Source organism: Perca flavescens, chromosome 11 (genome assembly GCF_004354835.1).
Source record: "Perca flavescens isolate YP-PL-M2 chromosome 11, PFLA_1.0, whole genome shotgun sequence".
NCBI lineage: Eukaryota > Metazoa > Chordata > Actinopteri > Perciformes > Percidae > Perca > Perca flavescens.
In genome coordinates this window covers 28,475,750-28,489,003 of record NC_041341.1, presented here as the reverse complement: position 1 = coordinate 28,489,003, position 13,254 = coordinate 28,475,750, and the positions used below count along the sequence as shown (strand labels likewise).

The window sequence follows — 13,254 nt, the reverse complement described above, 5'->3', positions numbered from 1 at the left end:
TGCAGCTCTAATGTGCATTATGTATGTGCATAACTTTATTGACTTGTTAACACAGTCTGCTCACAGTCAAAGTATGCAGGATTATTATGTAAGCCCAAACAGAGTGGCCATATATTGCTGTCCCAACACACACATAGCACGCACACACACACACACACACACACACACACACACACACACACACACACACACACACACACACACACACACACACACACACACACACACACACACACACACACACACACACACACACACACACACACACATTGCATTGGATAAGCCCAAACAGAGTGGCCATATATTGCTGTCCCAACACACACATAGCACACACACACACACACACACACACATACACACACACACACGTTCATACACAGAATTAGATATCAGCATTGGATAAGCAGCTCCCAGCTGCTGACATTAAGCTGTTTTAATTTGGTGCCCTTTACCACTGTAATTAGCCCCCCATATGGAAGGAAGAGAGAGAGGAATGGCGATCAGAGAGGGAGAGAAAAAGGGACAGAGACACATAGAGATAGAGAGAGAGAGAGACATGGAGAAGGAAACATAACACTTTTAACCTCTCACCAGCATTTTCCTAATTAGTGACCACTCACAGCTCCATTTCTAACTCCATCTCTCTCCACCCGTCTAATCCCATTTTGCTTTCTGTCTGTCGCCTCCTCTCTAGTTATTTCTCCCTTTCCTCATCCTCTTCATCATCTTCCTTCCCCGGTCTTATTTCTATCCATCAGGTCCCTTTCTGTAGCTACTGTAAAGGTCAGCAAACTAATGTGAATAAATGACTTTATAATGAAACTTATTTTAAATGTGTTACTGTAGTTAATAATATGCAATAAACTTTTCAACTTTTACATTTTCTACTGTCTTTTTGCAGGTCAGTTTTCTTTTATCTGTTTCACTGACAAATGCATGCAAGGCCGAAGTGTGTTTAGTCACTTGTGTGGGAAAAGTAAGAATGATGACACAGTCAGTCATGTTTAAAAAATAAGAATTCAAACAGGAATGCAAAAGAAACACCAATCTGTATTCTGAAGATGGGTCATCATGAACACCGCTGAGTTACAGCAACTTGCCATGACTCTCCATCTATTTCTCTCAAACTGAGAAACAGAAGGTATTCGCTTTGGTTAACCACACACAAATAACCACACACACTGTCATAGGCCCAAGGGCTCATTGTAAAGCTGCTGACTGAGCAGGGCAAGGCGGAAACAGAAAGACGAAAACTGTTCAATTATGAAAAGAGCACTGGGTATAAATCTACCTCTGTCAGCCTAAATAATGACTACTGACACAGTATGTGAGTGTGTGAGTGTGTGTGTGTGTGTGCGTGTGTGAGTGCGTGCGTGCGTGTGTGCGTGCGTGCATGTTTGAGGAAGAGAGAATGTCGTCACTACTTAAATTATTGGTGACATGGTGCATATGGTTGTGGATAGGGGTTTCCTTTACCTAATGACTGTGATTGACTGAATGAATGGCAGACTCAGAAACAATCAAAACTACATGTTAATATGCTAAAAGTGCATATATATTTGAAAGGAGTAGAAAATGAGTTCTTAGCAAAAGGAAACTTAGAGACTAGTAGGTGAAATATGAGTTATGACACTAACAAGAATGGGTCTGGTAAATGTTAAAGCATGGCATCAAATGAGACTTGATGGTGGAAAACATAAATGTTTTTGGATGAAAATCATTGCCAGTGATCTGAATGGCAAATCATACAACAGTACTTAAAAACCAAAAGTGCAGGTTTGATTTATATGTAGCTTAAAGTGCCGGACTAATTATGGCTCCCTCTTTTGTAGATGAGCGGGTGGGAAAATAAGTTTTTTAGAGCGGGAAACTCTTTCGAGACCAAATGCCTAATTAGCCCATTGTACAGCAAGCTACCAATAATATCTGGTTTTACAGCAAGTGCTGCACTGGACCACAAGTTTTAAAGCCTGGTAGACGGGAAAGGAGAATTTCTGTAACCCAGTCAAATGTGGCATAAGAACAAGCAGATGATTGCAGTTAAAAAGCCACCAATAATAGAGCCTAAAGTGTGGCTAAAAAGCAGAGCCATTTGCTACATAGTTGAGACACTAGATGCAAAGGAGCTCTTTATGTCAGGAAACTACAGACTGAATTGCTCATTAGTCCACTGTGCAACAAAGCACCACAAGGTATGTGACTGCAATTGTAGCCTTAAGTGTGAAGCTAAGTACGACAACAACTAAGATGATAAAAATAAGCTGCTGGCAATGAATGGCTAACTACATCAGTGAACAGTAGTCAGCTACAAAGGAAATTAGTTTAAGTGCAGCAAAAGCCATTAGGCTAAGTATGTCATTAACTTCTCTGGAGAAAAGAAAGAAAGCTTTCTAGATCACCAAACGGTAATATATTAAAAAGGATATGGTTTAAACACTTTCCAAAGCCCAATCAGTACTTTTTGGCAATAATAAATTTCAGGTAGATTGACAGACTATATGACAATTTTGGGTCATGGATGAAACATTTACATGTGTTTCTCTGTCAAATCAAATCAAATCAAAGCTATTGTTTCAGGATGAACTTCAGATGTATCATCTCGCTTTCAAGAAAATATTGATAACAGATTTAGTTTAGATTTAGCAGTTATTGTCTACTGCTAGTCTGGGTATTACAGTAAAAGGCTCGACTTGAATAAGATCGCGGGCTCTTATTCTGTGTTTTCAATTTTAACTGGTGGACTCTCCCCCAAAGTTTAAGAGGAGGAAACAACATTGGATCTATTGCCGAATTTCCACCGCATGGTACTGCACGGCTCGACTCAACTTGCTCGAAAGCGTTCTTTTTTGGTTTTCCATTGACTAGTAGTTTGGATAGTACCTGGTACTTTGGAGGTTCCAAGCGAGCTGAGCAAATACTAGAAGGTGGAGTTAAAACACTGCAGCCCACTGATTGGTCGGAAAGAATCGTCACCAGAATCGTCACTTGGCAAGAAACATCCTGCACAAACTCACCATTTCTAAACAGCCAAGCTACCTTTCAATATTGACCACAATTCTTTTTAATTCAGTCGACCTAGATTTAGAAAAAAAAAAAAAATGTCAGACTGCAAAACCACACTGTGGTCAAATGACAAAGAGCAGATGTTCCTCTGTTTAGTTGCCAATGAAAGGATCCAGCGTGAGAACACTGTTTTGTTTGTGTCCCATTGAAGATGATGGCACGGCAGTTTCACGTGGCATCGCTATGATGATCAGATAAGAATCATGCCTACATTGAGTGGTTACTATGTGGAAAAGGAAATTGAGAAAACTACCTGGTACCAAAAGTAGGATAGAGTCAAGTTGAGCCAAGCTGAGCTGTACCATGTAGTGTAAATTCGGCATAACACCCTACAGTTACATAAATAAGGAAATAAAGAAAAGGAGGCAGGCATATCTGGGAAATACTGCAAAGAGGTGGCGAGCCAAACCTAAATATTTATATTGGAAAAACACAAGCATTTTTGCACTCAGACACATATAAACACACATGCAGCCACAATGAACCAGTGCCCAATCCTGAGTTTTTCCATGTGTGATGTCTCAAGAAGGAAGAGATGGAATTGATAAACTTAACTGTCCTCCTGAAGTGAACGGAGCATGATTGTATATGGTTTTAAATAACTTCTTTAGTTGTGTGCTTGACTTTCAGGCACTTTACACTGGAACATCTCTATTTATGTGGCCTATTATGTTTGTTGAAACGTACGACTGAGTCAAAGGCGGTGCTGCCAAGCATTGAACCCTTCTGCTGTGGTGGTCAAGTAAATCCCTCATCACTCAAGTGCCCCAGTGGTTGGCCTCATCATACTGATTGAGTCCTGTAAAAACTCCAAACAGTTATCCCTTCAGGAACTAAGTGTCTCCATTTTTACACCATGTGTTTGGAAATTGTACAATATTTGAGCTGTGGTTCAGCTCGGCTCTGGAGTCATTAAACATTTACTGTTTGTGGGAGAATTTTAGCTTTCAAAACCTATGAAGTATAGATAGCACTGGCAACATGTTTGTTTGCCTTGAATGTGAAAGGCTGTGACAGGTGAGGCCGGATAAGAAAAAAAAGAGGGTCTGTAGAAACAATGTGAGAAGAGCGAGAGCAAGAGAGGGAAACAAATCCATGAGGGTAATGAGGTCAAGGGAGAAGGGAAGGTTAAGACGTAGAAGAAATGGAGTGTGTGTGTGTGTGTGTGTGTGTGTGTGTGTGTGTGTGTGTGTGCGTGGTGGTGGTGGTGGTGGTGGGGACGGTGGGTGGGTTGTTACAGGAGCCTTGGCAGGAGACATGAGTGATTAAATTCTTTTGATGGGGAGGGAGTCAAATGGGCGGAGATGGAGTGGGTACTGCAGCCACAAACATTTGCACACGCTACCTCCCTCTCTAACATTATTTTCCATTCCTTCTAAAGTGTTCATACGTGTCAGTATAAAAGAGCAGGGTCAGGTCTTTAACTTTTTGCTTGGCTATATAATCTCATAAATAAAATGCATTCCATTTACAGAATACCTTTTTCATAAAATTATGAATGTAGGCTATCTGATTGTTGACAATATTGGTAAACGTAGTGTTTTTATAATCACACTGCTGTAATCTCTGAGATAAGACAGGAGAAGGAAGAGCAGAGGAAAGAGGGTGTAAGTAAGGACACATTCCACCAATCACATAAAAGTATTTGGACTGGAGCAATGACTCACATGTGAAAGCGATCAGCAATGTTGGACCTGGAAAACACACAAACACACACACACACACACACACACACACACACACACACACACACACACACACACACACACACACACACCACGTGTGTGTGTGTGTTTTCCAGGTCCAACATTGCTGATCGCAGTATGCTTTTCCAACAACATACCGTTTTACATTCATAAAAATCTACCTTTGCACTGGGATTTGTCACATACAACCATGTCTTTTCGAGAACTGACGGCTGTCTGTTTTCTTTTTAGATATTTCCCCATGTCATCCGGAGATTTAAACTGACACACTGCCAGTCACCGGCCCAACTTCTCAGGCCAAATATTCTAGTGAAAAGCAACTGACACAAGCCATCAGCCATGAATGGTGTGAGCTGATTATTGTGGTTTTGTTGGAACACAGAGGTAAGAAGCATAATGTCTGTCAGAATCTGGTTGGCAGTGTTGAGGATTTTCGTGACAAGTGACGATCCATGATCCAAAGAGCAGTTCCAGCAGCAGAGGAAGGAAGCCACTCTGAGATACCGGACACAAAGCCACTTTCTCTCTCTGTCTGTGTTTTTCAGTGTCTCTCGGTTAATTTCCCCTAGTACCCCACCCATAACACTGCAGTTTTCAATGGAGATGAGAACCTAAGCATGTATTTACACAACTAAGAACAAACCTTTGTCTTTATGCCAAACAGGTGGTGTGTGTGTGTGTGTGTGTGTGTGTGTGTGTGTGTGTGTGTGTGTGTGTGTGTGTGTGTGTGTGTGTGTGTGTGTGTGTGTGTGTGTGTGTGTGTGTGTGTGTGTGTGTGTGTGTACATATGTGCCTGCCTGCCTGCCTGCCTGCCAACAACTACAACAACTAGGTGTGGAGTGAAAGAGATGAGAGCATAGCAGATGTTCTGATAGGTCAGTCATTTAAAACATGAACAAAACCGGCAGCTTGGCAGCTCTCAATTCACATCCAATATTTACAAGACCTAAATTACACGTTTCCTCCACAGCTAGCGTGCATGATCAGAATGAGTCCTGCAATAATACTCAGGCTGTGTTTTGCCACAATATAATGAGATGCTAAACTACATTATTGTGTGCCCCAAAAAAACCCTGTATCCGTCATTTGGGATTTCTTCATTGTAATAGGGTGCTGAGATTGTTTCTCCCATGTGAGGAAATTGTTCTACAGCCCTGAAGACAGGTCATTCGCTTCATTTTAAATACAAAAACAACAAGGGGCAGTAATGGAAAAGCCATTTCTTTGTATGTTTGTTAAAGCTGTTGTTTAGAGGATATGAGGTTCATGATTGACAATCTATCAGAATGACTTTGTCTCTACTTTTGAACAATGAATAAGCTAGTGAGTTAAGCAAAACAACATGCTGCCTACACACATACAGTGCACAATACTTTTGGAAACTGTGAATGAGAGGGCAAGGATGCTTGTGTTCTTATTTTCAGTAAATTATGTATGGCAGTAGATTGGCAATTTGGAATGCTAAATATGGGTATAAATTATAGGATGTTAAACATTTTAATCAGGTCCAGGTTTGTAATTTATGTCAGGGAAGGGAGGTCTGAAACCAACTACTGAATAATGAAAAGGCCATTCTGTGTGCTGCATCCACTGCAGGCTGGCCTGTGTGTGTCTGTGAGTATGTCAGTGAACATGTGATTGCCTTACACTGCTAAAGTCTCCTTTTATTTCTTCATCAATTCATTAATTCACTGATTTACTTCCTGAGCAGCGCTGAGACAGGTGGGGTTGTGGCTGGATTGTGTACGCTGCAGCTTTTGGGGGTTAAAGGGGAACTCCTACAATTCTAGTTTTTAAAGGGAGAAAGGGTGGTGGGGTAACCTCAAGGATATCATGCTTAGTCAAAAGAAAAGAAAAACAGTGCTTGAATCATTTTGAATGCTGCCTGTTTAGAGAAATAGAATTAGAGAGAGGATGGAAGACAACCTCATACGTAGGATTTCTACTCATAGAACGGAGATGGAAAGGTGCTGTTAGGCCTTTTGTAGCCCTGTGTGTGTGTGTGTCTGAAAATATAGGAGAGGGCAGATGAACGTGTGTGCACTTGCGACTTATGTGTAAACAGCTGTGTTCAGTCGACTGAAGCTGATGCTCTCTGTTGAATATTTTATCGAGAAGAAAAACAAAGTCTTTGTCTTCAGTCAGATGTGTTTTTCTGTTTTATTGTTTTCATTTATAGCACCAGCAAAATGATCGTGATTGCATGAAGGCTGAGATTATGTGTTTTTCAGTGTTATTACCCTAACGTCACTTAGCGTGGAGACAATTCAAAACCAGACAAAGTGAAATTTCACGAAATCAACTTGCTCTAAGCCACTAAGATGTAGAATTATCTTAGTGTGTGATTGTCTGTGGTATTTAGGGATGGCAGCAGGAGCAGTTGCTGCGGTGTAAAGTGGGAATGAACTGTTATCATGCAGAGATTACATCCAGAAGGCAAACATCTGGCATGCAGACCTAGACAGCCAGACCAGCAGACAATCACAAAAGCTGCAATAGCCAAGAGGTTGATCCGCACTGTGATCACAGAGATGATGGCTGCAGATATGATGTGCATGATGTCATTAGGTGCAATAACAAGCAATGTGTATGGGCAGGATAAAACAGGTTAGAGGTTAGAGTCAGTATGATTGGACATTTAGGGCACATTTATCTCCATTCAAAAGAAATCATTTGCTGCCATTCATAAAATACAATGTGCAAGCTCAATAATCAGTCCGGCACAAAACTGTTACTTTTTTTTCCCTGAGGGTTTTTTATGCATATTTTACACGTAACAGTCACCTGAAACTCACAATGAAAAAGGGAAGTTTTCACCAGGAAAAAAATGTCTAAACATGGCAACTCTTACTGTATGTCCTCTCATTACGGATGCTGTTAACTGAGGGAGGAGTGAAATTAGAGCTGAGTTTGAAACCACAAACTTCAATTGGACAAAGGGTAAAATAGAAGGAAATGGGCTATAATTGCAATCAAACAAAGCCATCATTTCACACTGAAGGATGAATAGAAACGTACGCGAAGTTAAACATGGCGTTCCACAAGGCTCAGTGCTTGGACCAATTTTATTCTCCATATATATACTTCCTCTTGGTAATATCATTAGGAAACACTCAATTAACTATTACTGCTATGCGGACGACACACAATTATAATTATCAATCAAACCAGACAAAACAAGTCAGTTAGCTAAACTTCAAGCATGTATTAAAGATATAAAATCCTGGATGACCTATAATTTTCTGATGTTAAACTGTAACAAAACTGAAGTTATTGTGCTGGCCCCTTAACACCTCCGAACTTCATTATCTAAAGATATAGCTACTCTGGATGGTGTTGTCCTGGCCTCCAGCACTACTGTCAGAAATCTAGGAGTTATTTTTGATCAGGATATATCCTTTAACGCCCATCTAAAACAATCATCGAGAACAGCCTTTTTTCATCTTCGTAACATTGCCAAAATTAGGAATATCCTGTCTCAAAACGATGCTGAAAAACTAGTCCATGCATTCGTTACTTCCAGGGTGGACTATTGTAATTCCCTATTGTCAGGTTGCTCAAATAAGTCCCTTAAGACTTTCCAGCTGATCCAGAATGCTGCAGCACGTGTTCTGACGAGAACTAAGAAAAGAGATCATATTTCCCCTGTTTTAGCTACTCTGCATTGGCTTCCTGTGAAACTCAGGATTGACTTTAAAGTCCTTCTCCTGACCTACAAAGCCCTAAATGGTCAAGCACCATCCTATCTAGAACAGCTCTTAGTACCTTATTGTCCCACTAGAGCACTGCGCTCCCAGAATGCAGAGTTACTTGTGGTTCCTAGAGTCTCCAAAAGTAGAATGGGAGCAAGAGCCTTCAGCTACCAGGCTCCTCTCCTGTGGAACCAGCTCCCAGTCTGGGTTAGGGGGGCAGACACCATCACCTCATTTAAGAATAAACTGAAAACTCTCCTCTTTGATAAAGCTTATAGTTAAGAAGTGAGGAGTTGCAGCGTCCGCCTATCCCGGCCCACCTGCTTCTCTTCATAGTCATCAGATTTATTGATCATATAATCAATAATATAGTGTGAGTAGAGGCAGGCCAGTACAGCCTCTCATCAATGTTTTCATTCGTTTCCTTTTATATGCATCCTGTCCCAGAACTGCTTGTTACTAACCTAGCTCTGGGGAGTTTACTCCCCGGAGTCCTTATGTTTCTTCTTCGCAGAGCTCTGCGATTCCCTTCAACGCCCGGCCACGTCCTGCTGCGTCTGCTGCACCCACCCATGCTCCACAGCGCCACGTTTCATCCCGCAACGTCCTGCTGTGACATGAACTACAACGACTACCTTCAAAATCACTGTTCCACTATCTGTAATGCGACTATTATCGCCATCACACCCCCAACCGGCCCCGTCAGACACCGCCTACCAAGAGTCTGGGTCTGCCGAGGTTTCTTCATAAAAGGGAGTTTTTCCTTGCCACTGTCGCAATAGCCACTGCTAATGCTTAATCTTGAGGGAATTACTGTAATTGTTGGGGCTTTGTAAATTATAGAGTGTGGTCTAGACCTACTCTATCTGTAAAGTGTCTCGAGATAACTCTGTTATGATTTGATACTATAAATAAAATTGAATTGAATTGAATTGTTGTTTCACTAGAGGTTCAGTTTTTCCACTGAGTGCTTTATCTTTCTATTGGATGTATTACAATTAGATAATCTTAAATGATATCTCAATCACATGACTCACTTGTACAAAGTAAAAGCCTTCCCTGAGGTGAAGTGTTGATTTAAATCACTTTTGATTGACATTATATCTATGTTATGCCCAAATCTTATTTTTTTACAGTAATGTAGTCATGGTCATGTCCCTTCTCTCCCCATCATCACTGACCTCTTTGCTAGTCCTGACACATCTAGGATATATTGTTCCCTTTGGGCTGTCTCTCTCTCTCTCTCTCTCTCTCTCTCTCTCTCTCTCACACACACACACACACACACACACACACACACACAGTTGAGAAATACAGAATTCTATCAGCAGGCCATCAGTTGCAGCCAACAGCCCACTTCACGTCCACTGGGAACAGGTACGTGTCATTTTCTGTTCTTGTCTTCACCTCTCACATGTCACAACCTGACTAAAGCAGTACGATCTGATGGCACATGAAGGAGAAAAGAGAGGAGGAGAGGAGAGGAGAGAGAGAGAGAGAGAGAGAGAGAGAGAGAGAGAGAGAGAGAGAGGAGGATGGCCGTAACAGTAGCATTTTTAACGGATTTTAAGGATAGAGGTCCGGTCAAGAAATCATTAGAATTATTGAGACATTATTCAGACTGTATCTGGGCTCTGATTTCTTCATTACATAGGATATTACAGTAAGAAAAATATATTAATGTCTAATTCATGCAGCACATCCTTACTGCTCAAGTTAAGGAATAAATGTGGGGAGATTGGTACAATGGCCTGCTTTATTATTGTCGTCATTGTGCAGACCATGCACTGCACCTAATCCTTCACTACACACTAGCTACATGTTATTAACATAATAGGCTGTGAACACAATATAGTACAACTACACAGCTGGCCACTATTAGTAAAAGTCCCATGACCTAGACATGTTAATCCCTGTCCAGACATGCTGCAATACCTCCTATAGGGCAAGATGATTAACTTCAACCGCTATGCAGAATGCATGTAAGTAAGTACACACACACACACACACACACACACACACACACACACACACACACACACACACACACACACACACACACACACACACACACACACACACACACACACACACACACGCAATCAAGCATAAACATTATATACATATACTATACTCTAAGTACAGACACAGATAAAAACACTGGTAGATTAAAAAAGAAAAGAAAGCATACACATTCTAAATCCTCATAAATACACATCCAACTGTACACATAATAAACACTCATTGCAGACGTCAAAGAGATTAATGGTGTGATTTACGCAGCACATTTACGTCACTAATGTTCGTTTGTGATTATGCTCGTGGATCACGTGACGTATACGTACATGCATTAGTATCATAACAATTATGATGATATATGTATGATTGGGAAAAGATTGCTCTTGATTACAGTCGGTGGATCATTTGTATTAATAAAACATTTTATGTATAGATTCTAAAACAAAGGAGGGTAAAGACACTATTATTAATGTGTCTACGTATTTATCTGTTTGCATTTGAATGTTTGTCCACAAACTTACAATTATGCAAGCTTATAGCTGTGAGTTCACTTGTTTAAATGACCGTGTGTGTGTTTGTGTGTGTGTGTGTGTGTGTGTGTGTGTGTGTGTGTGTGTGTGTGTGTGTGTGTGTGTGTGTGTGAACATTTCTCTCTGGAAGTGTGTGTTGTGTGTACGTCTGTTATCTTGCGTGTTCTTACCAGGCAGGTCGCAGCCGAGGACCTCCATCCTCATGCCGATCCCAGCAGGCGACCACCTTTCCGGAAAGACTCTGATGAACTGGGCCACTATCTCATCGAACCTCCGCACCTCTGGAGTATCGTAGTGGCCGTTCCCCTCGAAAATCTAAGAGGAGGGAGGCAAAGGCACGTTGATAGTGATGTTTATCAGAGAGTGCTTCCCTATTTTCATTTTACAACATTTCCCTGTCCAGTATAAAGGACGTTTTCCTGCCAATTTTTACATTCCTGAGTTCACTTCAGCCACTGAGAAAATATGGCAACGTTCTGTAGCTTGCTCCGCTGATCTGAGTTGTTTTTCACTGACTGTCACTGTACAGTAAGATCCTGCTGCGATTTAAGGGAAAAATGTGTTTCACTGCTTGTCCAGTTTGTCTTAAAGCCAAGGCTGTCTAAGACGTGCCTAAGATACATCATGATGAGTGATACGCTTTACCCCATGTTTGTTTGATATATGTGGCATCTGTCAGAGTGGGTGCATTGATACATTGTTCTGTGGTAAAGACAGCATTGAGGATGAGTATCCCGTAACAATGGAGAAAGACGTAAACGCTGCTGAGGTAGTTAAATGTGTCATTTCACCACTCCACTGTTCAAGTCTCATTTAAAAAACAAAGGCAAAATCGTGAGTCTGTCTATCTCAAAGTCATTTAACACTCCTAATCAGCGTTGTTTCCAAGCACAGTATGACATGTGTCATGAAAATAACAACAGACTGATTTTCAAGTAAGTTTTTAAGAGGCTTGCAGCAGCCTCTGGCAAAAACAAGATTTATTACAAGCTGAAAACTGACTAGACCAATCCCTTCAAAATGTGGGCTGTGAAAGTTGTAATATTAGTTTCATTAATTGAATTGTATTTTCTGTCTATCCCATTTCTAGAATAAAAAAAAAAAAAAAAAAAAAAAAATATGATGAAAACCCCAGGATGCTCATTTAAAAAGACAGGCAGGCAGATGAGAGAGAACAGGATTTTAGCATCAGGAAAAAAGCCTGGCACTCAGTAGTACTATTAAAGCGTTTTAAGACGGAGTCAGAAAGGAGAACAGAGTTTAAAGTGCCCTGTCTCGCAGTGCATTAGACTGCCAGCAGTGTTGAGTGGTGATGCAGGAAAGACATTTTTAATTAACACCCATGAGAGACAAATAGAGGATGAGTGAACAGGAGGATGGGACACAGAGAAAAGCAGAGAGAGAAAGAGCACAGAGGACTTAGAGAGAGGCAAAGACAGAAGCAGCGAGAATGAGGAGTGAGGTGATTAAATTGAATTATTATCAGAGCTGAGGCTGTAATAAAAATGGCATTTTTTCCCCCTGAAAATGACAAGGCTGAGACAGAGAGAGACAGAGAGGGAAATAAAGAGAGGGAAACAGAGAGAGAGAGAGATAGAGAGAGAGAGAGAGAGAGAGAGAGAGAGAGAGAGAGAGAGAGAGAGAGAGAGAGAGAGAGAGAGAGAGAGCGAAGAGGGATTGAGTTGAAAGACAGCTATAAATAAACGATCAAATGAGGGAGAAGTGACAGTGACAATCAGAGAAAGGAGAGTACATATGTACTGTATGTGTCAGACAGACACAGCCCCCCTCCTTTACCTTTGCAAACCCAGTCTTGCTGTCAGTGATGTAAGTCCAGTCTTTGCCGGTCAAGCTGTGCGCCAGTTTGTACTTCCTGACAAACGCTCTGTTCTCAGCGCTGGTGCTGCCCTCTAGCCCTCTTGCACCCTGGGTAATGATGCCACGCACCATCTTGAGCCCACCAAGGTCCACCTGCAACACAGACAAACATAATCATCACTGTTAGCTCACTCCCTGCACAACAGAATCATACCACTTTCCAGCTCTATCCTGTCAGTTCAGAAATGAAAGCTAGTCAGTGGCTCAAAATGTTGTCCACTGTGTGAATCTCTTGCTTTGCATTTGGCTGAGTGCATTGTGATCCTTGATTTTGTCATATGGTTTATTCTTAGCTTTCCTACATCTTGGATTATCCTCTGGTAGCTGATTCCAGCATCCCTTTCTCCCCAAATGGGCTTCGATATC

The 13,254-nt window shown here is 41.3% G+C and overlaps 1 protein-coding gene across 4 annotated transcripts in view; it reads right to left on the bottom strand.

Moving 5' to 3' along the window:
* LOC114563849 (neuropilin-2) overlaps nt 1-13,254 on the bottom strand; it is a 97,459-nt gene that overhangs the window by 27,218 nt on the left and 56,987 nt on the right. For all 4 annotated transcript variants that reach the window (XR_003693694.1, XM_028590771.1, XM_028590773.1 and 1 more), the window contains exons 10-11: nt 12,808-12,981; nt 11,181-11,325 (exon numbers count right to left, since the gene is read on the bottom strand). Coding sequence is in view for 3 of the 4 variants with exons in the window: in XM_028590771.1 (XP_028446572.1) it covers nt 11,181-11,325; nt 12,808-12,981 (319 nt within the window). In the remaining variant the exon portion in view is untranslated. The remainder of the gene's footprint in view (nt 1-11,180; nt 11,326-12,807; nt 12,982-13,254) is intronic.